Source organism: Lithobates pipiens, unplaced genomic scaffold (genome assembly GCF_037356315.1).
Source record: "Lithobates pipiens isolate NorthernLeopardFrog02 unplaced genomic scaffold, aLitPip1_a1.2 Scaffold_16, whole genome shotgun sequence".
NCBI classification, from domain to species: domain Eukaryota; kingdom Metazoa; phylum Chordata; class Amphibia; order Anura; family Ranidae; genus Lithobates; species Lithobates pipiens.
In genome coordinates, this window is record NW_027507748.1 from 540,140,163 (window position 1) to 540,165,637 (window position 25,475).

General features: G+C 40.9%; 1 protein-coding gene across 4 annotated transcripts in view; it reads left to right on the forward strand.

Annotated features, from left to right (window-relative positions):
* Window positions 1–25,189, forward strand: part of TMBIM6 (transmembrane BAX inhibitor motif containing 6) — a 43,312-nt gene extending 18,123 nt beyond the window's left edge. For 2 of the 4 annotated variants that reach the window (XM_077483297.1, XM_077483301.1), the window contains exons 2-10: window positions 1,187–1,278; window positions 5,911–6,019; window positions 6,402–6,522; window positions 7,570–7,618; window positions 9,366–9,463; window positions 9,547–9,626; window positions 11,562–11,662; window positions 17,053–17,128; window positions 23,331–25,189. In XM_077483297.1, the coding sequence (XP_077339423.1) occupies window positions 1,223–1,278; window positions 5,911–6,019; window positions 6,402–6,522; window positions 7,570–7,618; window positions 9,366–9,463; window positions 9,547–9,626; window positions 11,562–11,662; window positions 17,053–17,128; window positions 23,331–23,354 (714 nt within the window). In that variant the 5' untranslated portion in view covers window positions 1,187–1,222 and the 3' untranslated portion in view covers window positions 23,355–25,189. Of the gene's footprint in view, window positions 1–488; window positions 551–1,182; window positions 1,279–5,910; window positions 6,020–6,401; window positions 6,523–7,569; window positions 7,619–9,365; window positions 9,464–9,546; window positions 9,627–11,561; window positions 11,663–17,052; window positions 17,129–23,330 lie in introns of those variants that run through there. The other 2 variants (XM_077483300.1, XM_077483298.1) reach the window with 2 other exon arrangements.
* The last annotated feature ends 286 nt before the right edge of the window (window positions 25,190–25,475 follow it).

Sequence of the window (25,475 nt, forward strand, 5' to 3'; positions counted from 1 at the left end):
ATTTTACACAATAGGCTTCTAATGGCCTCAGACTTTTTTTTGGATTACAATTGGCTTTGTTATAGAATTCAGCCATGCGCATCACAATTGGCTTTGTGAGTTTAATCTGTTCAACTGACATTGAGATAATCTTTAAAATGGCTTATCAAGCTTTTTCTACTTTTCCAAAAACTCAAGCTTGTTGCATTAAATTATTGTCAGATTGACCTCCTCCCTTGTATCTAATGCATGTCTACATTTCTTTGCTAGAGGAGATTTTTATTTATTTTTTAAGTATCAATTTATCATTCCCCAGCTATATGTGTGCAGTCATTTTTGTTGAGAAGGGAAATCATTAGCAGTATTAATGACTGTCACAGGGCGGGACTCTGCATACGTAGAACACTGTATGCATTCTCTGTGGAAAAGTCCAGAGCCTGTGATTTCCTGCAAGAGCCTGCAATAATTGCACCATCTAGATCAACAGGTCCTAGGGGGTTACTCAATTTCTGTAAGTCACTCTGTATAGCTTTTAGTGTGATTATTGCAGAGAAGCAACATCAAGAGGCAGGTTTGTACTTTACTTCTCTCCGCTTATTGTATTGAAGCCGCTTAGTCTGATGTATAGTTTCCATTGCAGACTTAAAGGCTAAAGCCACTCCAAGTTGATTTCAGTTTTGCTTTGTTTTCCAGTAGATTAAATGACTAACTATGGGCTTATTGGGGACTTTAGCAGTGAAATCGTGTTGGAAAGTCCTGACTGTGCCATTGTTACAAAACTGAACACTGTGGGGTTGATTTACTAAAACTGGAGCATGCAAAATCTGGTGCAGTTCTACATAGAAATCAATCGGCTTCCCTTTTTTATTTTATTTTTTGTCAAAGCTCAAGCTGAAGTTAGAAGCTGATTGGCTACCATGCACAGCTGCACCAGATTTTGCAGTCCAGTTTTCTTAAATCAACCCTGTGTCTTATTATTCCATTAGTGAGACCCGCTTAATACAGCTGCAAAGTAGTTCATAGAGCTTGAAACTCCAGTGCAGGGATCTTACTGTCCCTAAAGTTTACAAGAAGAGGTTTACTTTCTTTCGAAACTGGATGCGTTATGGCACTAATCCTGAGCATCCAGCATGTTTTAAGATACAAGCAGTGTCTTGGCTAAAAGAATGCATGCCAATGGTCTAGTAATCATGTCTTTCTTCGGCAGGTGTTCTTGTAGAAAGCTCATACACACAGTTCTACCATGGATTTTCTTGACCGAAATATCGACTTCAAGGCTCTTCTCAAGTTCTCAAATATGTAAGTGATATTTGTTATGAATTTTGTGTGAATGTTTTGTAGTGTGTTTGTTTGTTTTTTTTTTTTTGTTTTTTTTTGTTTTTTTGTTTTGTTTTTTGGGCTTCCTAATGGTAAAATATTTTGAAAGCCTATTTCGAAACCCCTTGCATGTTACTTTTCATAGGATATAACAAAGCCTATCCATGGTCCTTATGAAATGGAAACTGTTAAGTATATTTTCTACAAGACAGGGGTAGATTTACTAAAACTGGAGAGTGCAAAATCTGATGCAGCTCTGCATTGAAACTAATTTGCTTCCAGGTTTTTATTGTTAAAGCTTAATTGAAAAGTAAAAGTTGATTGGCTACTATGCACAGCTGCTCTGGATTTTGCACTCTCCATTTTTAGTAAATCTACCCCAAAGATCTTTGAATATTATATTGCATGAAGTGGTGATTTTTTTTTTTTTTTATAATCAGATCAAAATACTATTTTGACAGGCAAAGTATTGCCAAATAAGTAAGTCTTAGTTGGGATCTTGTGACATAGAAGTAAATGATATGTTTGTATTTTATGTGAATGTTTACCAAGAATACTTTCTCTAAGCTGAATGTACCTGCGGCTTTATGTTGGCTATGCAAATATTCTGACAAACACACCATGGCAACAAGCAGTATTTGAATATGACAACATTGCATTCATTTGCAAACCTGCAAAAAAAGGGGGGGGGGGGAAGTCTGGTATTTGCTGCACTCCTCTGTATTTTTATTTTGGCGTTATAACTGTAAATCAAGGCATGACAGGAACAATAGATAATGTATTTCGAGCTAAAAAAAAACAGCACTTAGACATCTTTCACACTCGGGCGTTTTTCAGGCGCTAAAGGGCTAAGAAATAGCACCTGAAAAACAACCCCCCTGCTACTCCAATGTGAAAGCCTGCTTTCATGCTGGGGCGCTGCGCTGGCAGGATGTTGAGAGGAAAAAAGTCCTGCAAGCAGCATCTTTGGGGCAGTGTATACACCGCTCCTCCACCACTTCAGCCCATTGAAATCAATGGGCACCACTGCTAAAGCACTTCATCGGTCGCTAGTGGTTAAAAGCTCCCCGCTAGCAGCCAAGAAGCGTCGCTATTTTTTTTTTTTTTTTTTACAGCTGATGCCCCAGTGTGACAGTGCCCTTACTCAAATCTCGTCCGGAGGAGTGCTGCAAATTCCAGACTTTTCTTTTTGCATATTGTCACAAACAGGCTGTGCGGCACCCTCATGATGGACTCGCAGTGAGAAGTGAGCAATAGTTCACCTGGAGCGGCATTATTTTCTTTCTGCTATCCCGCATTCGCAAACCTGTTTTCAAGAATTGTTAGACTAGACAGGTGCATTTAGTGATGTCAGTTGCAGCCCATTCTTCTCAATGGCACCCGTTCAAATCGGTGCGACTTAGAAAAGGTGCCTGCACTACTTTCATGCGACTTTTGATACAGTGTAAAGTAGCACTGGAAATTGTGTGACTACGGAGTCTAAAATGTGCTTTATTTTTCAGTTGTGTGTTTTTTTTTTTTTTATGTAGTCCTAGAATTCCAAAGACATTTATAGCTCTAAGGCCTAATTTCATATCCCTAATAAAGGCATATTTAGAAAACCTAAAATGTTAAACCTCTAATACATATTACCAAAAGTTTTTTTAAAGTGTCCTAATTTTCCTTTTTTTAGAGTAAGCTTTTCATTTGTAATGCTTCCACCACATTGCATTGTGTTTTTGTTCCTGGGGTAAGTATATAGTACAGAATGTCTGGGGACCAGCATTGTTGCACACTGGCTTGCAAATGCATATTAAGATGAGGGGATAAGGAGAGGTCTGTGCTCTTTGTCTTCCATCAGACATGAACTAGGCAGGGTTGACAATTTGCTTAGAAATTCAGAGATGTCGGAGATGTCATGGCAAAAAAGAAGGTAGGAGCATACTATATTCCTGACACCTTAGCAGTTCTCTTTCTGCACTTTGCAGCGTGTTTAACACCTGGTTAAACACCTCTGGCCCCTCTGGAGCAATTCTTTTCAATTTTTCACACTTGTTAAAACCTTTTGTTTTTTGCCTAGAGAATTACTTAAAACACAATATCTTATAATTTTTTTTAACGCAGAGGCCCTGTAGACTAAAAAGAAAGTAGCTGATTTTTGATTTTTTTTTTAATGTTGCCAATATTTGCACATCTTTTATTAAATTTATAGTTTAACCATTTATCGACCAGCGATGTACCCGTACGTCATGAGACTTCGTGTGGTTTTCCTCGGATGATGCCTGCAGCTGCGACACCCAATTTGATGTTGCACTCAAGTGAATGATTTTCCTTACTGTTTTTGTGTACCTACCACTGCTGTTTGCTCGGCAACAGTAGATTTTAAGTACTGGATTTTGTTTTTGTTTTTTTAGCACAGTACCTGGGTGTATGCTCATTTTTAGCATTCCAAAAAATGTGCTTGAACTTCCGCTTTAAAATTTCCTGTTCATAATAAACACTACTTAACCACCTCAGTACTGCGCTTTAGTTGAAAGATGGCTACATCACGGCTCTTGTTCTTGGAGGGCGTCCATAGACGTCCTCTCAGAACATGCTCCCTGCTCACAGATTAAGGTAAAGGCACAATCGCAGTGGCCATCTACAATGTGTTCAGCTGTGTCCTATCACAGCTGATCACATGTAAACAAACGTGTAGATTATCGGCATTCTTGTTCTCCCATGCTGTCACTGTGTGAGGAAAGGAGAGCCGATGACCAGCAAGCCTGCCGGTACATTTACACTGATAATCAGTGCAGCCCCATCAGTGCTGCCTAATCAGCACACATCAGTGAAGAAGAGAAATTACTTATTTGCAAAATTGTATAACAAACTAAGATGGAGATATCTATAGATATCTCTATCTCAAAAAATCAAAATGGTGGTTAACCGCTTCAGCCCCGGAAGATTTTACCCCCTTCCTGACCAGAGCACTTTTTGCGATTCGGCACTGCGTCACTTTAACTGACAATTGCGCGGTCGTGCGACATGGCTCCCAAACAAAATTGACGTCCCTTTTTTTATTTTATTTTTTTGAGCTATAAACAAAAAAGAGCAACAATTTTTGAAAAAAAACAAACAAATTTTTTACATTTTGCTAGAATATCCCCCAAACATATATAAATATTTTTCGTCAGTTTAGGCCCATGCCTATTCTATATATTTTGGGTTAAAAAAAATTGCAATAAGCGTTTAGTTTGCGCAAAAGTTATAGCGTTTACAAAATGGTGCACAGTTTTATGGTATTTTTAGTTATTTTTTTATCGTGACTGCGACATTATGGCAGACACATCGGACATTTTTGGGACCATTGTCATTTATACAGCAATTAGTGCTATACAAATGCACTGACGTACATCGGCGTGCGCTGGTCAGCAACCGGTTAAATACCACCACAAGGAGGCTCAATCTGTCTTGAAAAATATTTGGGTTCAGTGTTTTCATGACCACACAATTACAAAAATAATATATAAAAATACGTGAGCACCTGTAAGGCCACAGCAGCTAGCACCCATAGTGATTCCACAAACTCTGCATATATATATCCAACAATATATTAAAGTACAGTGTGTATATCAAAACATAATGTCCATGAAAAGTTCAGTCTAATCCACCAGCAAGTCTCCTCAAGAGAAATAATTAGATCGCTGTTCAAATACACCTTTCACATGGTGGATATCTACACTCAGAAGCAAATGACCATTCCTGTGACTCTGCACCATGTATGCACTCACCAGAGGTACAGGATGGTCATACTCATCATAATTCTCCCAATATAGTTTGGCATTGCAGGTCTCCACACACTCCCTTACGATCTGTCATAGTACTGCTTAAAACACTGCAATGAACAAGCTCACCACACAGAGCCAAAGGAGCCGTATATAGTGTAGTATTTATTACATTCCTAAATGATTTTTATATAAAAGCTACAGCATACATATTGATAAAACGAGCACTTGGACAAAACTTACTAAAGTGGCAGCCGAACCAGAAAGGGCGGCGTGATGTCGGTATGTAGGCCCCACACAACGTGTTTTGTGCGCAAGCACGTCCTTAGGGGTTCTGCCTTCTATCAATGACCGTGCAATTGCCATTAAAAGTGCGACGGCACTTAAAGCTGAAAATTGGCCTGGGCAGAAAGAGGGTGAAAGTGGAAAGTATTTGAAGTGGTTTATTTTATAAGCCACAACTTCATTGAGGTGGGCAGGCAGTGAATGATCTGTTTATCACAATGACAGGACGATCTATGACCACCTTCTGTTTTTTTTATTTTTTACTCAACATAGATGTTGTTCGCCACTGCATGAACAGTAGCAGGATCGTTTCCTTTTCTGTCAGGGATGAATCGGATATAGAAATTTTTAGTGTCTTTGTCCACTCGTGATGGAGAGCTATTTTGAGCGTTCCATATGCTTTCTTAGTCCATACTAAGTTGTTTTTATGTATTTTTTTTTTTTTATTATTTCCACTGTACAACAGCTTTGTATGTGAATGACAGGTGGTACTGAATGAACCCCAATGTCCTTTCAAAATTTATTAATTTTAATGAAGCGAGCAATTAAAAATGTACTTATTGCATGTCTTTTTGTATTTCAGTTCTCCCAGCACACGTCAGCACTTAAAGAATGTGTATGCCAGCTTTGCTCTTTCTTTGCTGGTTGCATCTGCTGGTGCTTATGTCAACGTGGTCTTCAGGTTTCTGCAGGTGAGCGCTTTCATAGTTAAATGCCATTTAAGTTAGGTTGTAGACCATATGGAATTATTAAGCCCTGTGCTGTAATAGGTCAGTATGGAGGACCCCCAAAGCCACATTAAAGTGCAAAGCCGCAATTTAATAGTGACTGATTTTCAAAAGCTAGAAGAAAAGTGTCTGTTGCCAACAGCATCCAGTCATATCCTTGCTTTCATTGTGTATCCCAGTGAGAAGTTTCTTGTGTGAGGGAATGAGTTATGGGACGCAATGGGCTTTACCATTTGTGTATAACTTTTGATATTGTCATGTATTAGAAAATATTGTATAAAAAATTAAGTTTTGGGGGCCAAATGTCAGGTTTTTACTGATGATTTCTTGCCGTTTTCCTATACAGGGCAGTTTCCTGTCCTTTGCAGGCTCATTGGGCATGATGCTATGGCTGATGTTCACCCCTCACAATAGAGAGAATGAGAAGAAACGTCTAGGAATCTTAGCTGGATTTGCCTTTTTCTCTGGTGAGTAATTATTTTGGGTTTATTTTCTGTTTAAAAATATATTTACTTGTATATTAAAGACCATTATATAGCACTGACAATTCAATACAGGCAGCACTTTACATTCACATCAGTATCTGCCTTCAAGGAGCTTTGCAATCCAATATCCCTATCATGCATGCATGCATGCATACACACAATCCTATACTAGGGACAGTTTAGAAAGGAGCCAGTTAACCTACCGGCCTGTGTTTTCTTCTCTCAAAAAAAAACAAAACTAAAGTGTGCTCGGAAGAAACCTCACAGAACAGGAAGAACATTCAGAATCTTTGCAGATAGTGTCTTGGTTTGGCTCTGAACCAAGGACCCCAGTGCTGCAAGTCAGAATTGCTAACCACCACTGTTGGACCTGCAGTGGTCTTTTATAGGGCTTGGGATAAACTTTCTTAGGACATGTTCTTATATAATAATTATATTTAATAGCTTCAGATTCTTAGTCCAATGTGACTTTAGCTTGTTTGTACCAAGCTCGTCAAAACAAGGTATTTGCTTCACTAACAGGTGCAGCTGCTAAACTCCATGTTGCATCAGTTCTGTAGAAGGATTGGAACTTCCATCTCACTCCCAGAACAAAATCAAGTCAGGCTAATCCCTGCTCAACCATTTAGAGGCTGCATTGTAATTCCTCAATGAATACAGGGTTTCCTCTTGCTGAAATGGAGAGCGTGACCTCATACGCTTGCCCCTCCACCTCAGCAAATCGGAGAAAGCCATATATTCACTGATGAAATACAATGTAGCTTGTGAGTGTCTAAGCATGCCAATTTAATGCAAGCAGTACTCCAGCTCCCAATTAAACACAAATATCCAATGTGGGATATTTGGACCAGGAAAAAAAAAAGCTACAAATATACGATTTCCATAGTGGGTTTGCGGATTTATAAATTCAGGATGAAATATTTGGATTTGTGCAGAAGCCCAATGACAACAGCTCTTTTAATACAAATATTATTGTAAAATGGTTTGTGAATTCTGTATATTAAATGTATTTCTCCATTTCCTTTCCAGGCATTGGTTTGGGCCCAGCTTTGAATCTTTGCTTGGCTGTTGATCCCAGGTATTTACATATGTCAATTTGTATGACAAGTTTTGACACAAACCTTGCTGAGTCCAGGAGCTTTAATAAAGGACACTGCAGTCTGTTGTAAAACTATAGGGAAATAAAAAAAATCTGCATTGCCTTTAGCAATTTGTTTCCAGGTTTTTTTTTTTTTTTTTTTTTTTTTTTTCCCTGGTTTAGGTTTGTTTGAGGAAGGTGCCTGATTACTGGTGGCAATACCAGTTTTTGTAAATCTACCCCATTTAAAAAAAAACAAAGCACCACAAGACCTGAGCAGTTCAGAATGACTGCTTTAGTATATAATAACTTTACCTATCTAGCTGTGCTGGGAGATTTTGGAGGACATGTGAGCAGCGTACAGGCTAGAAAGATTTAAGTCATAGTAGCATCACTCGATGTATGTGTGTACATTATATATACCATCAGGCTCTGCGGCCAGAGCACACACATTCTAGGGAAGAATTTTCTCAATCACCAAATTATGGCTTTCAGACTTCAAAGCAGAACCTGCATAGTAAAAAGGACCACTATATAATATGTAGACCAGTGGTTCTCAATCCTGTCCTCAAGTACCCCCAACGGGCTATGTTTGCAAGTTTTCCTTTTATCTTGCACAGGTGCTTTAAATCCAAAAGCATGGCCTGTTGAGGGCAGGGTTGTGAGCCACTGATGTTGACTAAGATTTATTGTATGGCCAGAGTGGTACTTTAAAGCGGTAGTAAACCGTGGCTTGCAGAAAAACCGCCCCCGTACAATGTGCTAGTATGCATCGCATACTAGCACATTATGAAATACTTACCTTTTGAATGAAGCCCTCCAGCGGCACTCTGTCACCGATGACAGGGCTTCCATGTTCCCCCCAGTCTTCCTTCCAGGCTTGCGTGCTCCGGCTATATAGTAAAAGTGCAGCGCTTGGGTAATAGTCCCAAGACAGATGGTCAAATAATGGTTCAATCCGTGGTAAGCAAAAGATAGGGAGACCTGTCGCCAGCACCCAACAATACAGCCACTTGCCCTATTTAATGGACCCTCATTACAAAGGTCACATCAGCACATATGAAGTATACCGGAAGCCCCTCGCTCTTCATACATTCCTAGGAGCAGACCGGGTAATGGATGCAGCAAACTTTAAATATAACTCTCCTTTATCCAAGATTCAACCCCAAAGCACTCCAGCGGTAGTCACCACACACATAACATCCCATGTAAACAAAAGGAAGGATGCCTCATTGTGCAGTACATTGGGATGATGTTTATTCAGGTAAAAAATAAATAAAATTACTCTCGCATTGTTCACAAACAAATCAAGCTCTGTTTGTACGTATGCAGCCTTTCCCCACCTCAAAGATAGCCACCGTGTCCCAGCATGTAGCAGCGTCTCTGGCTGTATGAGTGGCTGGGGCTGCGATAATGTTACTCTGCCGCATGCATTTGGAAGTCGTTGGAATGGTATTCCAGACCTTCAGAGCGCATGCATCGGGGATTTCACTGGCTGCATCCATCCGTCACAGGCTGTACCTAATAGGTACAAGTCCAAAAAAACGACTTTACTACCACTTAAAAAAATAAAACGGGGAACTGATATAAACTGCATATGAATGACGCAAACAGATGAAGGTTGTAGCGTGTGATCTCTAGAAACCCAGATAATATTACAAATCACCTGATTCTATGTAATCCATAGCTGAAAGTCAGTCCATTTTAGACATATAACTGCTCTAATGAGACTTTTTCGTTTATCTAGCATCATTCCAACTGCTTTCCTGGCCACTGCAGTGATTTTCACCTGCTTCTCTCTCAGTGCTCTGTATGCACAAAGACGCACTTATCTGTACTTGGGAGGTAAGTGTCACCCTGTTTCATGTCACGATGTGTTGTGTGTCATGAACTGTCTTCCCGGTGTGATTGTGTCGTTTCTTACACAGGTGTGCTGATGTCTGTTATGAGCCTCCTTTTACTCTCTGGATTGGTTAATATTTTCATCGGATCAACTATACTTTTAAAAGTGAGTTTATGTATTGTTATAAGACTATAAATGGTTGCCTTTATAGATATAGTAATGTGACTAATTCTGACTTGATTGGGTGGTGTGTAAAAACATCTAGTGCAGACCTGAGTTTGACTTCTCACAGACCCTGTTTTTGTCAAAGTTAAAAAATAAATTAAAAAAACGAATACAACACAATTGTAAAGGCTTAGCAGAATGGTTATAGGCTCTTCAATTAGCCTGTGCTATAACATGATTTTAGGTGATCCAGTACTGCTGCTGATAAGATAAAGTATGAAATTTAAATTAAATTTTTATTGAGGTGCTGTGCTTGAGCAGTACTTGTCCAGAATACATGCCAAAGTTGAAAGCTTCAGTAAGAAGTATCACAAGACTGCAGTATGGGGGAGATCACATAACGCAACACTATTTCATTTAACCACTTAAGCCCCGGACCAATTTGCAGCCAAAGGACCAGGCCCCTTTTTGCGATTCGGCACTGCGTCGCTTTAACTGACATTTGCGCGGTCGTGCTTTCTTTTGGTGGTATTTGATCACCCCTGCGGTTTTTCTTTTTTGCGCTATAAACAAAAATAGAGCGACAATTTTGAAAAAAATTCAATATATTTTACTTTTTGCTATAATAAATATCCCCCCAAAAAAAAAAAAAAATATATATATATTTATATATTATAAAAAAAAATTCCCCTCAGTTTAGGCCGATAAGTATTCTTCTACATATTTTTGGTAAAAAAAAAAAAAAAAATCACAATTAGCGATTGGTTTGCGCAAAAGTTATAGCGTTTACAAAATAGGGGATAGTTTTATAGCGTTTTTATTAATATATATTTATTTTTTTACTAGTAATGGTGGCGATCAGCTCCCTTTTTTATTTTATATATATATTTTTTTTTTTCGACACATTTTTGGGACCATTGTCATTTATACAGCAATCAGTGCTATTTAAATGCACTGAATCCTGTGTAAATTGCAGTAAAGGAGTTAACCACTAGGGGGCAGTGTAGGGGTTATGTGTGGCGTGTGTGTGTGTGTCTTTTATTTTATTGTAGGGGGCGTGGCCTGGCATGTGACGTCACTGATAGCCTTTCCCTATAAAAGGGAACAGGCGATCGGTGACAGCCACACTAGGAAGCATGGGGAGAGGTTTGTTTACACAGACCTCTCCTCGTTCTTCAACTGTGTGACCCAATCGCGGGACACCAGTAGCGATCAGGTCCGCTAGTCACGGAGCTTAGGACCGGTTCCCACACTCCCGGCCCACGGCCGGTACGTGATTGTGCCCAGCCATGCCATTCTGCCAACGTATATCGGCGCGAGGCAGTCCTTAAGTGGTTAAAGTGGTATTAACTCAAATACAAAAATGTATTATGTTGCAGCTACTAATTCTTAGCTGTGGTGGCTGAATTATAATTATTATTAGTAATAATGTTTGTTTTTTTTTGTTTTTTTTTTTGCATTTTTGCTAGTGTATTCACCTGTTAATTTGGCTAGTTTGGCTTGGTCAAATTTTATTCATGTATCTTTATCCCGAAAGGAAAAAACTGTTGCTGTAACTGCTTAAATAGTGTTGGCTGGGGTTCAGCATTAATTTATTTAGCCAAGGCCATCTAAATCTGTGTATATATGACTGCTGCTGTTCAAAAGTGTCTGCGTTGCTCCTCCTCCATCCATCCTGGAAAACCACTGACTGGAAGTGTTACTGAGCAGATCACCAAGTAAAAATAAAGGGGAAACAGAAATATCTTAACCTGTATGCAGGAAATGTCCAAATGCCATGCATCAAATTATGTCAATTGTTTTTTTTTTTTTTTTTTTGAAGTAGTTGGCAAGAGCTTGTTATGCTGCAGCTTATGGGGTCCTATAGTGGATTGACATTGGTCTTGTTTTGCTGTTTCCAGCATTTGCTAATACAATTGCCAATTCTCTTTTCAGGTCCACCTGTATGTTGGTCTTCTCGTCATGTGCGGTTTTGTCCTATTTGACACTCAGCTTATCATTGAAAAAGTTGAGAATGGAGACAAGGACTATGTCTGGTAAGCATGTTAACAATTTCCATATTTTAACCTTTTTCTGGCTTCATCAAATCTAAGGATTGTTATACCATCACTGTAAGCTTAAAGGAGAAGTCCATCCTGAGCTCGTTTGGCTGGGCTTCTTCTATGGGTCACAGAAGTGCAATTCATTTTGCACTCCTGTGGCCCTTTTTCATCAGCGAGCGGGCTGAAGTCCACTCTCTGCTGACATCACAGGAATCAGTCCAGGCATCACGACAAAGTCTGGACCTGCCAGGTAGAAAAGTGGTTGGAGGGGAAGAGACCTGAAAAGTTCAAATCGAAAGAAGGGGTTGCGCAAACAGCGGTCTTCTCCTTTTTAGTATCAAAACATTTATTGGTATCAAAATTAATGAATGTAAAGGCAGACTACATATAAAATATTAAGAACAATGTTATTACTGTTACAGACACACCCAGATCACTTTGCACTGTGTAAATATGTCATCAAGGTCATATCACTTCAAAGGTTTCAAAAGCATATATGGGCGGGGGTGCAAAAGGCAAGTGGTGTCTGGTAATGTCAGCCGTGCATTGGCTATACAGGGGGTCACTGGGTTACGAATCCGTTAGGGACTTTCCTCCTGTTTGTAATCTGAAAATGTTCGTAAGTTGGTCGCGCATGCGCAGAACGACAGTTACGGACATTTCCGATGTTCCGTCAAATGCCGTTCGGCGCATGCATTCGTCTTGCTGCGCGTGCGCTGAATGGCAGATGGTCCGTGCAGCACCCTGTTTGTAAGTAGGAGTGGTTCATAAGTTGGGGACCCCCTGTACAAGATCTTGGGGCATGGAGTTGACAAAGATTGGCAGTGTGTCTGTATAGCCAATGCACAACTGACATCACCAGCTCACTGTTTGCCCAATCCCTTCTTCCCATTCAAACTTTTCAGGTATCTTCCCCTCCAGCCTCTTTTTTTTTTTTTTTTTTTTTTTTATGCCGTAACCCTAGGGAATAAAATGGTGGTCATTGCAACTTTTAATCTCGCACGTTATTTGCACAGGCATTTTTTCAAACGACAGAGAAAAAAGTAAAGTTGGCCCCATTTATTTTTATTTTTTATTATTTTGCACAATGTGAAAGATGTTGTGTTGAGTAAATAGATGCCTAACATGTCACACTTTGAAATTGCGCGCACTTGTGGAATGGCGCCAAACTTCAGTACTTAAAAATCCTTATAGGTGATGCTGTAGGTTACATGTTTAGAGTAGAGGAAGTCTAGTGCTAAAATGATTGCTCTCGCTCGCTTGCAGCGATACCTCACATGTGTGGTTTAAATGTCGTCTACATATATGGGCACAATGTTATGTCGTCAAGCCTTTCTTGCCACTGCATTTGAAAAAAATACCACCGCCTTGGCTAGGAAGATGGGATTTATTTATTTATTTTTCCCCAGGCTTCAGTCTAGAGGCGAGATCTGGCCACTTCTAGGAAGTTTTTCAGTGCATCCAGAAAGGAATTTACAGCGCTTCACTTTTTCCAACTTTTGTTATGTTACAGCTTTATTCCAAAATGGATTAAATTAATTTGTTTCCTCAAAATTCTACAAACCATACCCCATATTGAAAAGGTGAAATATTTGCAAATTTAAAAAAAAAGATCCACTTATACAGTACAATAAGTATCCACCGCCTTTGCCGTGACACTCAAAATTGAGCTCAGGTGCATCCTGTTTCCACTGATCATCCTTGAGATGTTTCTACAATTTGATTGGAGTCCACTTGTGTTTAATTCAGTTGATTGGACACGATTTGAAAAGGCACACACCTGTCTAAGGTTCCACAGTTAACAGTGCATGTCAGAGCACAAACCAAGCCATTAAAGTCCAAGGAATTGTCTGTAGACCTCCGAGACAAGAGTATATTGAGGCACAGATATGGGGAAGGGTACAGAAACATTTCTGTAGCATTGAAGGCCCCAATGAGCACAGTGGCCTCCATCTGTAAATGGTAGAAGTTTAGACAGAGTCCTAGGGGTTCCAGAGCGGACAGTCCGGCCAAATTGAGCGATCGAGGAAGAAGGGCCTTAGTCAAGGAGGTGATCAAGAACCTGATGGTCACTCTCCACAGAGAAACACTGGAGATCTGTCAGAGAGGAGAGCCTTCTTGAAGAACAACCCTCTGCAGCACTCCACTGGTCAGGGCTGTATGGTAGAGTGGCGAGACAGAAGCCAATCCTCAGTAAAGGGCACACGATGGCCCACCTGCAGTCTGCCAAAAGGCATCTGAAGGACACTCGGACCATGAAAAACAATCTCTGGTCTGATAAAAAAACTAAGCTTGAACTCTTTGGCCTGACTGGCAAGCGTCACATCTGGAGGAAACCAGGCACTGCTAATTACCTGGCCAATACCATGCCTACAGTGAAGCATGGTGGTGACAGCATCATGCTGTGGAGGTGTTTTTCCATGTCAGGAACTGGGTGACTAGTCAGGATCAAGGGAAAGATGAATACAGCAAGTACAAAGACCTCTGATAAAAACCTGCTCCAGAGCGCCCTGGAGCAAAGGTTCATCTTCTTACAGGTCAACGACCCTAAGTACACAGTCAAGATAACAAAGGAGTGGCTATGGGACAACTCTGAATATCCTTGAGTGGCCCAACCTGAGCTCAGACTTGAACCCAATTGAACATCTCTGCAGAGATCAGAAAATTGTTGTGTACCGAGAGCTTGAGAGGCCCTGTAAAGAAGAATGGGAGAAACTGCCAAGCTTGTAGAATCATACTCAAAGACTTGAGGCTGTACTTGGTGCCAAAGGTACTTCAACAAAATATTGAGCAAAGGCTGTGAATACTTGCGTACAAGTGGTGTGTGTGTGTGTGTGTTTTATAATGATAATAAAATAAAATAAAAAATTGCAAAGATTTCAAACTTCTTTCGCATTGTCATTATGGGGTATTGTTTGTAAATTTTTTGAGGAAAATAATGAATTTAATCAATTTTGGAATAAGGCTGTAACAACAAATTGTGAAAAAAGTGAAGCTCTGTGAATACTTTCTGGATGCACTGTATTATTGTACCTGAAAATCTTTTCAGTAGGAAAAAAAGTCAGTGTAATCCCATAGGCTCTGCATTCTGGCTTTCCTACAAACCGATCTTGACAAGAACCTAATTCTCAACAAGGTTAAGGTTCCAGGTTCTTCTCATGTTAGGCCCACCTTGCAGCACCCTGTGCTTCCCTGGGACCTTAACTTTGTTCTTTTTTGCCCTGCAGAAACCACCCTTTGAACCCATCAAGGATAATCCCTCAGCCATCACATCTGTCAGACTCATCTCTGAACTAGCGTCCCTTTCCTATAAGGAGCCTTTTCTCATACTTCACAATGATAATGTTTTGTGCCAAAGACCATCCTTTCTTCCAAAGTGGTTTCAGCCCGGACTGGCCATAGGGCTTGCCTGGCGGGCCTGACCCGCCTGAGTTGGAGGGGTGGATGGGCAGCACATAAGGGAACCAAACTGTCCATTTCCCTCCTGCTGCTGCTGAATTCTCACTTCTCCTCCCTGCAGGCATTCAGCAGTGGCAGGAGATAAATGAATGTATTGGTTCCTCTGTGATGCTGCCCAACCGCCCCTCCTACCCAGGCGGCCCCGGCTGTGTTGCAGGGGGCCCGTGCAGCCACGTCTATGTATGGAGCTATAGGCTAACTCAGTTTTTACCTCCGGGTGCAGTGCAGCTTTTGTGTCCAACGTGCAATTTCCTCTGGTTGGCAGACCCCGATGGTCTCTCCCAGCCTGCAGCTACACAAGCTTACCAAGTTGGTGGGTGGGACAGGGGTGTGGCCATCTTCACTTACATGCACAGATGTTTGCTGAAAATGGTAAAGGACCTCTATCCATATGGTGTGTGACTTCTACAGCAATTGCCTCCATGAGAAATTCTTCAGCTCCCTACTGTGTGGTTAGTACACATTATCTCTCCCCCCCCCCCCCCCCCCCCCCCCCCCCAACTGTATACTGATCACTGCCCCAGCATATCCTGCTCCTCGTATACTGCTCACTGCCCGCCCCGCTCCCCCTGTATACTGTTCACCACTGCCCATGCTCCCCCCAATTGTATACTGGTCACTGCCCCTCTCTCCCTGTACTCCCCATTCACACTGTATACTGCCCCCATCCACATTGTATACTGTCCACTGCTGCCCTCCCTGTATACTGCTCACTAACCCTCAATCATGCTGCAAGGGGCCCATGAATCCTCCCTGTCACTGGGGGTGGCACCGAGGAATACTACAGAACCCCCAAAATATTGTCACCCACTGGCCGAACTACCAGGGTCGCAAAGGTCACACTTGCGCCTGGGACCTGGCATTCCACCACCGTGGAGGGCCCCACTGCAGAACATGTAAAAGGGTCCCACATCTGATCCTTAATGAAGGGACCCGCAATAGGAATAAAGGGTCCCACTCCCAAGACCAGAGGTTTTTGCACCAGGGCCCTGAAGGTTCTAGCTACGCCTCTGCTCCCATCGATCTTCTATCTAATTCCCCCGGGCCCCTGTCCTTTCTCTGGGCGCCCGTGTGTTCTCTCCTCCACTGCAGTGCTGCTGGGTGGGGTTCCCCCCCCCCCCCTCCCCCCCTCCCACCTACTCCTGCAGGGGATCTGGGCTGCTCAGTCTAAAATGCCGGGCAAGGGGCACCCTGTTGCAAAATGCACTATTGTAGTCAAGGTCCCGATCCACCATGCAAGAGCTAATGCTGTTAAACAAAAACCTCATCCTGCACTGTTGCACTCCCATCTGATCTGTAGGAGTATCCTGGGCTGTGACTGGAAGGCCACCACCCGGTCTTCTGATTATTCTTACCAGGTGGGTGTCCAATCTTCTGCAGGTGCAACGTTTGGCTGCAAGGTTCTTGCAGCAGCAATCTGAACTTGGGTCTTTGACCTCTGTTGTTGGGCCTGTTGGCACAGTTCTGTTTGCCTAAGTTGTTGCCCAACCTTTCTAATCCTTGCTTGGGAATGTCCTGTGGTGCAGGAATAAATTATCTGTATATGGAACATACAAGCAAGTTAAAAATTCCTCTTTTTGTTAGTCTGTTTGGTTGCTGAGAAACTGACATTTTATTCAATGCAAGAAAAGGGCTCTTATTTTAAAAAAAAATTTAAAAAATGTATTAATGTGAATTGACAGTGCTAACTTGTGTGTTAATTTTAATGTCGATGGATTGATTTGCAGAAGGCTTTTTTTTTTCTGTTTTTATAAAGCTGTGTTCTTTTCCTTCTGTCAGCACAGGCGTTCTTTTTAAAGTAGATTGTGAATGCCAGTGTACAAGAGAAGACTGTTAATAATTATTCTTTGTTCTCTTCAAAATTGGAAATGAGAATCCTGGCTTATGGAGCTAACAATCTAAAGCTTGTGTTTTTGTCTTTACAGGCACTGTGTAGATCTGTTTCTTGATTTCATTGCCATCTTCAGGAAAATCATGATTATCCTGGCCATGAACGAAAAGGTGTGTGATTTTGTATGATAGACCTTTCAGTTTTCGTCTCAAAAATGTATAGTTCAGTTTTTTTCAATAGGCAGTAGTACTGAGCATTTTTTGTGTGTGTGCTGTCCTGCATATCCTTCATGCTTGCAGTGGTAGGAAGTGAGCAGGTATACAAAATCTTAAAATGCCACCTTGTTACCATCACTTTGTTTTAACCAGTTGCAGACTCTGGGCGTGCTAGACACTACTCAGAAAAGTAATTATTGTACACAGGGGGTGTCTAGTACATCCAGTCCTTCCCTGCTGCCGTGATCCCCCCTGCCCAAGTACATGGCAATTCAGCTTTGAATCCTAGCTGCATTGCCAAGTACACAGAGAAGGTCCCAGGAACTGTCAAAAAACAACTTTTCTCAGCCTCCAATACAAAAAGCTACAATAAAACATTGTTTAATTTACAGATCAAAGGGATGAACTTTGATCTGCAGATGAAGTTAGTTAAAGCAACCTGACAAGTTTTAAATTAAATATTCCTCTGTTGAACCCTTTATTAACCCGTTGTTTACTCTAATCCAGGGGTCTCAAACTCAAATTACCTGAGGGGCCACAGGACAAATTTTCACTTCCAATGGGGGCTGCATGCAAACTGTCCTTTCCCCCAGCATTGTTGTCGGTGGCCACACTATTTACCCCCAGCATTGGTGTCAGGGGACGCAATATTAAACCCCAGCATTACCCCCTACACTCCACTTCACAAATATTGTGCCTCGCGCTGCTGAGGAGTGCTCATGTAGATGAGGGGCGGAATTTAACATGAAGGGCTGCGGATGTTTTCAATGATGGCCATTTCTGCAAAGATGGGGGCAGAATTTTTAACGATGCCCAAACAAATCTTTATCTGCTATTCTTCCTGGAGGGCCTATTTAGCTAGATAAAAGTTTAAAATTCTGCCCCCATCTTTGCAGCAGTAGCCATCCTTGAAAACATCTTATCCCTTCATGTTATATTCCACTCCTCACCTATATGAACGAGCCTCAGCACAATCTGACTGAAAAATGTCTTCAGTCATCTATTGTGCGCAGGCGCCGTCTAGCCGAAACAACTGATCGTAAAATCAGAAGGTGTTCTGTTGGGAAATGCCCCCCATCAAATAGTGCCCGGGCTGAAGGGCGCGTGTGCAACGCATGCGCTGTAGGTAAACTCACAACAGCTGATTTTATCATCCGCTGTTGAGACGGCGCATGCGCACAATAGCAGACAGAATATTTTTTTTCCTTTGTACGATTGTGCCCCGCACTCCCGTGGCGAGTTCATGTCCATGATGGGCGAATTTCTACATGTTGTGGGCGGCACTGACCATCCAATTCCGCCCCCAAGTGCCCATAAATCCACCCACAATGTGTAGAAATTCGCCCGTCATGGACATAAACTTGCGATAGGAGCGCGGGGCACAATCTGACAGAAAAAAAAACACTATTCAATGGGGACATTTCACGACAGAACGGGTGGGCAGGGGCGATGGGCGGATCCTCCCTCTGCTCGGCTCTCCTGTGATTTAGCGTGCTGGGCTGCAGCAGCATGTGGGGGAGAGGAGATAGAAAGCTCCCAGTCGCTGCCACCTGCCTAGGATCAGCCTTGTCTGTGGTCCATTTGTAACTGCTCCGCGGGCCAGTACTTTGAGACCCCTGCTCTAATCGATCCTAATTAACTCCTTATTTTCCTTCTCCATTCAATTATTATTTTCCTGGTTGTTTTTTTTTTTTTTTTCTTCTTGACTAATATTTAAACCTTTTTTTTTTTTTTGTTTTTTTTGCTTGATAATATTTTTACACCTTTTTTTACATATATTTACACGTATCGCACGGAAAAAATCGCTAAATTGAAAGAAAAAAAAAAAACTTCATTTGTAAATAACTTTGCAATGCTTCGTGTCAAAATTATAATTTTAGTTTTAAACTGGACAAATTGCAGAATAAAATGCACACCTTTTTATCTGCAGTAACATTTATTTTTAAACTAACAGCGCTAAAAAAGTGCCATTTATTTATTTTTTTAGAAGTTTTATTAAGTTTTAATGGTCGAATGATTGTGGGGTGGGGGGAATCATTGTTGCTGGACACTGTTCACAAAAAAAAAGCCTTGTTTGTGGGATTGAAATCCGTGCGAGTTCAGCTGAACTTGCACAATTTCATTCCCGCATGTCAGTCCCGAATTCTGGGGCTGCACAGATGTCTATACAAATCACACTGCACTCTTATGACTCTTCTCCTCCCCCCCCCCCCCCCCCCCCCTTTCCTGGCAAACTCTCACGAGAGAGAGCTGTGCATGATGTCATAAGCCTAGGCTTTTTACCAGACAAGAAACAGGAAGTGGGCTGTATTTGGCAGAAAAAAAGCTTTTACTATGAAAATTGCTCTGGGCCATAATCGAACAGGTGTGAGCCGAAGTGGATATGTTCATCCTCATCATCTTTTTATTTTTTTTCTTGCCTGTTGAGTTAAAGGAGTTGTAAAGGTAGAAGATTTTTTTTTTTTTTTCCCCAATATGTTCTATTCATTAAGAATAGAGCCATCTGTGTGTAACAGACCCCCTAATACTTACCCGAGTCCCTCGGCGTCCGGGACTCTCCAATCGAAGAGAGGGCCCAGACTGAACGGCAGCTCCATGTCTGATTGAACACGAAGCTGCAGCTCGGCTCAGGTGCCCCCATAGCAAGCTGGTTCCTGTGCGGGCACTCGACAGGAGGGAGGGGCCAGGAGCGCCGAAATTGTACCTGAGACGAGGAGGATCCAGTCGGCACTGTGCAAAACCACTGCACATAGGAGGTAAGTATAACGTGTTTAATTTTTATTTATTTAAAAAAAAAAAAGATTTTACAATCCCTTTTAATTTGACTTTAAAATGGTACTTTAGACTCCACAATAAAATGGGCGAACAGGCAGGAATTTTAATGCAGAAGCGACATGCTTTGTCTCTTCTGCATTGAAGCTACACTATATTACCAAAAGTATTAGGACACCTGCCTTTGTACATGAACTTTAATGGCATTCCAGCCTTTGTCCATAGGGTTCAATATTTAGTTGGCTCACCCTTTTCAGCTATAACCGCTTCAACTCTTCTGGGAAGGCTTTCCACAAGATTTAGGAGTGTGTCTATGGAAATGTATGACCATTCTTCCAGAAGCACATTTGTGAGGTCAGGCACTGATGTGGATGAGAAGGCCTGGCTCGCAGTCTCGGTTCTAATTTATCTCCAAAGGTGTTCTATCGGTTTGAGGTCAGGACTCTGTGCAGGCCAGACACCACCCCACTCCAAACTTGCTCATCAATGTCTTTATGGACCTTGTTTGTGCACCGTGGACGATCTATGTGAACATGGCACTTCCCCTCAGGTGCCAACTTAATCTCTTTTTCAAGGACCCTAGGTCTCTTCTCTCCCCCTTTCCTCATTTTTTTTTTTTTTTTTTTCCTTTTCTTTTAATTCTTGGTTATCTCTTAACTTGCAAGGTTATTGTGCAGCTGACTGTTGCACATTAGTTTTTCTTTCACATAGACTGCAAGTTCTATTGCACCGAACTGTCTATGCACTGAGCAACTATATTTTTTTATAACCCCCGGGAAACTCTAAAATCTATTGTATCTGTTTCCTGTAGCTCACGCTGTTACGTGGAAGCTGAATATCCATGTATGTGTGCTGTAGGATCTGTAGTCTTATATTGCGCTCAGTCCTTCCTTTCATTTTATTTATTTTATTATTGAATGACAAAACAGCTCAGTCATTTTATATAACTCAATTATAGCCTAGTGTATAAGGTTACATTTACCAGAGGAATAAGTATATCCCAACCTAGGACCAGAACTGAGGCTCGAGTCTTCTTAGTTATATTTTTAGCTGTGATACGTTGCAGGTCCCTAAGTATGAGGGGTTGGGAACCTAGGTGGAAGTGTATTGATAAGGGGGAATCAAAAAGGAGTAAGGCTTTGTTCATGCTTGTGCAATTTCAGGTGAAACTTCAGTCGCATCTGAATCGCATGACAATGGAAATTGCATTGTTTTCAATGGTGCCCATTCACATCAATGGAGCTCAGCATGGTGCGATATTTGGAAAAGCATCCTGTACTAATCTGTTGCCATTCCAGTGTGATTTTTGGCCCCCATATAGAATATGCGAACCACATCCAAGTTGCATTACATAAGAACACTGAAAATTTGGATCAAAATCTGATTGCAGTAGTGTGAACCTAGCCTAAATTGAGATGAAGAGGAGGGGGGGGAGAAGAGGACAATGAAGGGGAAAACAAAAATGGTAAGGTGAATATATGGAGCTCATGGTTGAAGGCTATCCCCTTGGGGCCCAGTATAATTTAGTATTTATAGTGACAGGTAAGCTCTTATTACACCATCAGGACTTAGATTTGTAATCCATGAGTATCCTACTTTAAAGCATTCCCTTTGACATCATTCAGGAAAAGAGACACTTATTTTTCAACAGCATTAACTTACATATGTGACATTTTCTATGACCAGGAGATGATGTAAGCTTTTTAAGCCCTCCTGTGCCTATCCTTTCCTGGTCACGGTTTCCCACACTAGGCACTTCCTATTCTAGTATTGCTTATGGATTCAGTACTTTGGACGTGCTAAACCTGCCCCAAAAATAAAATCATTCTTGTACACAGGACATGTGTAGCATGTCCAGCGTTTCTGCACCCTGCTGCTGGGACTCCCTTCCCAGTATACAATTGTCCGCTTTGATTAATCAAAGCTGGGATCACTGGCTACTTGGGGAAGGTGTCGGCAGCTGCTGCTGTCAAAAAAAAAAAGGCCTGAATCAGTGTTTTATAAACCATACTGTTTGATAAAAGATACAAAAAAACATAATGGTATTGATTTACTAAAACTGGAGAGTGCAAAAACTGGCGCAGCTCTACACAGAATCCAATAAAAGTTTTTTTTTTTTTTTTTTTTTTGTTAAAGCTTAATTGAACAAGCTAAAGTTAGAAGCTGGTTGGATACCATGCACAACTGCAGCAGATTTTGCATTCTCGAGTTTAAAATCAACCCCAGTGTTACTTGTGTATTATTTTGTTCATTCGTGTGCAGGTGTCCGTTTTTAAATATTCAAGGTACAGAGATGTGGAGGATAAGTGTGGGATAACTAACTCTAGGGGGTTATAGCAGGCTGACAGGCTGTCAGAGCAGCCGACAGGCCAACAGAATTTTTTATTTTAAATAAAATGTTCTGCTGTTTAACCCCTTAACCCTTAATTTACTATAATCGGCCCTAATTAACTCCTTATTCGTCGTCTCCATTTAGGCTGGCTTCACACGTATGCGATGTGGGAACCAGCGCAATTCCTGTGCCTATGTCTCTCGCAGACAGTTCACACGCCCCTTTGCGAACTGCTGCGGGTGTCCATGTAAAGTAAATAAACCCCCAGTTCAGTTTGCAGATCGCAGTGCGTACTGTCAAATGGTGCAGGAATCAGATCGCATGGTTGTGAACACCCATGCAATGTGATTCCAGTGCAGACCAAAAAAGGGTCCTGCAACATTTTGGTCCTAATGCGATGCAAATTCAGCCATACAGTCTGTAGAGATAGAATTTGCATCGCAGACATCACATGTGGTCGAAATCGCATGCGATGTCTGACATTGCAATAGTGTGAACCCAGTCTAAATTCTCTTTTCTTTTCTTGCTGATTTTTTTTTTTTTTTTTTTTTTATATATATTTTTATACATTTAACATATTTACATGTTTCAGATAAAATCTAGTATAGACTGTTAAGGGAAGAGATGGCCCAGCAGTGGCTTCAGGGTTCATTGGTTACTCAGTAATGAATAGCTAGGTTTAGAGAGGAAGGTGGATAGGCAGTTTTCCTGAGGTGAATTTTGAGGGTTTTTATAAAACTTTTATAGTGCTGGGGGGAAAGTCTGATGGAACCAGGAGTAGAATTCTAAAAGACAGGAACTGCACTATAGAAGCTTTGGAGCAGTGCACGGAATGAGGCTTTGACATGAGAGGGCAATAGTTGGTATAAAACAAAAAGTTGGAGGGCCTAACATTCAATCCAGATTTATCTTTGACTGATTTTTAGTAATCCAAATTCTGCATGGTTGTTTGTACATCATACTTTTTGTACTCATTGAGTAATTGAATAAAAGTATATTCATTGCTATTAGCTTGTGTACTGATTGTGCTTTCTTATTTATCTTCATTTTTAGGAGAAGAAGAAAGAGAGAAAATAAAGACAAGCCATGCTCCAAAACAACTTTTCAATATTCTGTTTTTTCATACCTTCTCTCCTGGCTTTTTTCCTACAGCATAATTGCTTGGAAAGCACATCAGTTTATTTTTATTTTTTTCCTGTCTTTTTGTTGTGTGCTTTTTTTTTTATTTTTTTTTTTTTTTTTCTCCCCCCTTCCCCTACAGGTTTTGTTTTTTTGCTGATTTCCGAAACCGATCTTATATTTTTCATCATTATGAACACATTTTAAACATTAGAATGGGCAGTAAGATAAATCACATGCTCCTGTACATGGCACATGCTGCATAGCCATGCACACTGCTGTACTGGGCAGTTACCTTAATATCCCAGTGTGCCTGAAAAATGTCTGATGCGGATTCTGTAAAAGTCCATCTGTAATAAGGAATTGCAAAATGCAGTAACCCATAGCAACTGGGTTTTGATTTTCTGTATTTTTATGAATGAAAAATGAAGCTGGATTGGTCCCTCGGGTTATCCATACTCGCTGCTGATTCTATTTCTTGTTAGATGAGCCTCAAAACCTTATTGGGCAAGTTTAAAAATCTAGCAAGGAGATGACCACTTTTGGCATTTGTGCTGTGTCTTGAACACAAGCCCGTTGAGAATGTGTGCATCCCAGATATGTGATGCTTATGAGAGCATTTCTTGATTCACTTGCTCTAGAGTGTGACATGCAAAACGCATACCGTAAGGGGAGGGGTTTAAGCTTTCCATTGCTGAATTTTCATCCAAACAGACCAGCTTAAACCATTTAATTTTATCTTGCCATGTAAAGAAAACTATGATGAGACCCTTCCGAATTTAAGCATATTGCTGTAGCCTGCTAACATAGTCAATGGGACACAATCTGTACACATCCACTTTATAGAAAGACTTCAGAGAACTTGGTGCTTCCTCTACTGTGAATGGACTGATGATATAGGCCCAATCGTCTGGCAGCGTGCAGGGCGACTGGCTTGTAGGATTTTCATGTCTCCTGTTTTCTGCCAAGTCTTGTGTTTGTTCAATGATCGAGTTGCCATCCTAAGAAGGAACTAAGAGTCGTTAAGTGCTGGATTAATGTTGGTACAGCCCATTCCCTGGCATCGTTAATATCCTGGCATTATTCATTGGGCAAGATTATATTTAACACTGAAGATATGAAGACACAAGCTCTACTTTGTGTCCTCGATTCTTATGTGAGAAATCCAATCCTTTTTAACCCCTTGCACAAAAGTATTGAAAGCTGTAATTACATGTAAATTGCATTTGAGTAGATAAAAGTATGTTTTTGCTTTATGGGAGTGGAAGTATATTGTAAAATTGTCTGCAGCTATAAACCTTGTCCCCTTGTATCTAAAACCCCTTAATAGGTAAAAAATAAAAAAATAAAAACCTCCTTCATTTACATGAATTGGACTTCTACTGCCTGGATTTCAACAACCAGTTCATGCACTATGCATCTCCTCTTCCAATGTGTCCAGTGTAGAACATGAGCAGTAGGAGGTCTCAGAATTTGTGCAAGAAGTTGGAATAAAGTGTTACTCTTTCCTTATTGCCGCACACCCAATCTCTCTCCTTGCCCCTGCATGCTTTTAGGGATATGGCAAGTTGCTTTAGAAACAGTGCCAAGAATTACCTTGAAGATAAAAAAGAAAATTCTATGTGAAAATGTATAACGTTTTCATAACTTTATTTTATAGTGCAGTGATTTTCTGATTGCTGATATAACTGCGACAGTGAGCACAGTGAAACTTTTTGATTGAAATATGAAAAAAATGGATTAATTTGTACAAATTCTTAAAGTACTAAAATAAAAACTACAGATAACACAAAGATTGTGTTTTTATTTGTTAACCTTTGAGTCAGATTATCATTACTATACATTGTATATATGCATGTAAAATAAAAGCCCTTGCAGAATGGTTTTCAACTGGAACTAGCAATATAAATTGCATATTACATAATTAGGTGGGCATTATCAAATTTAAAAAAGATTTTAAAAAAAAGCTGCTTGCTCCTGAGTCTCTTCATGTGACCTAAATCCTTGGCGCATTTTGTGTGCTTCATTACGTGAGGGCATGTGAGTGGAAGCTAGTATGTTGTGTCATATGAATGTAGC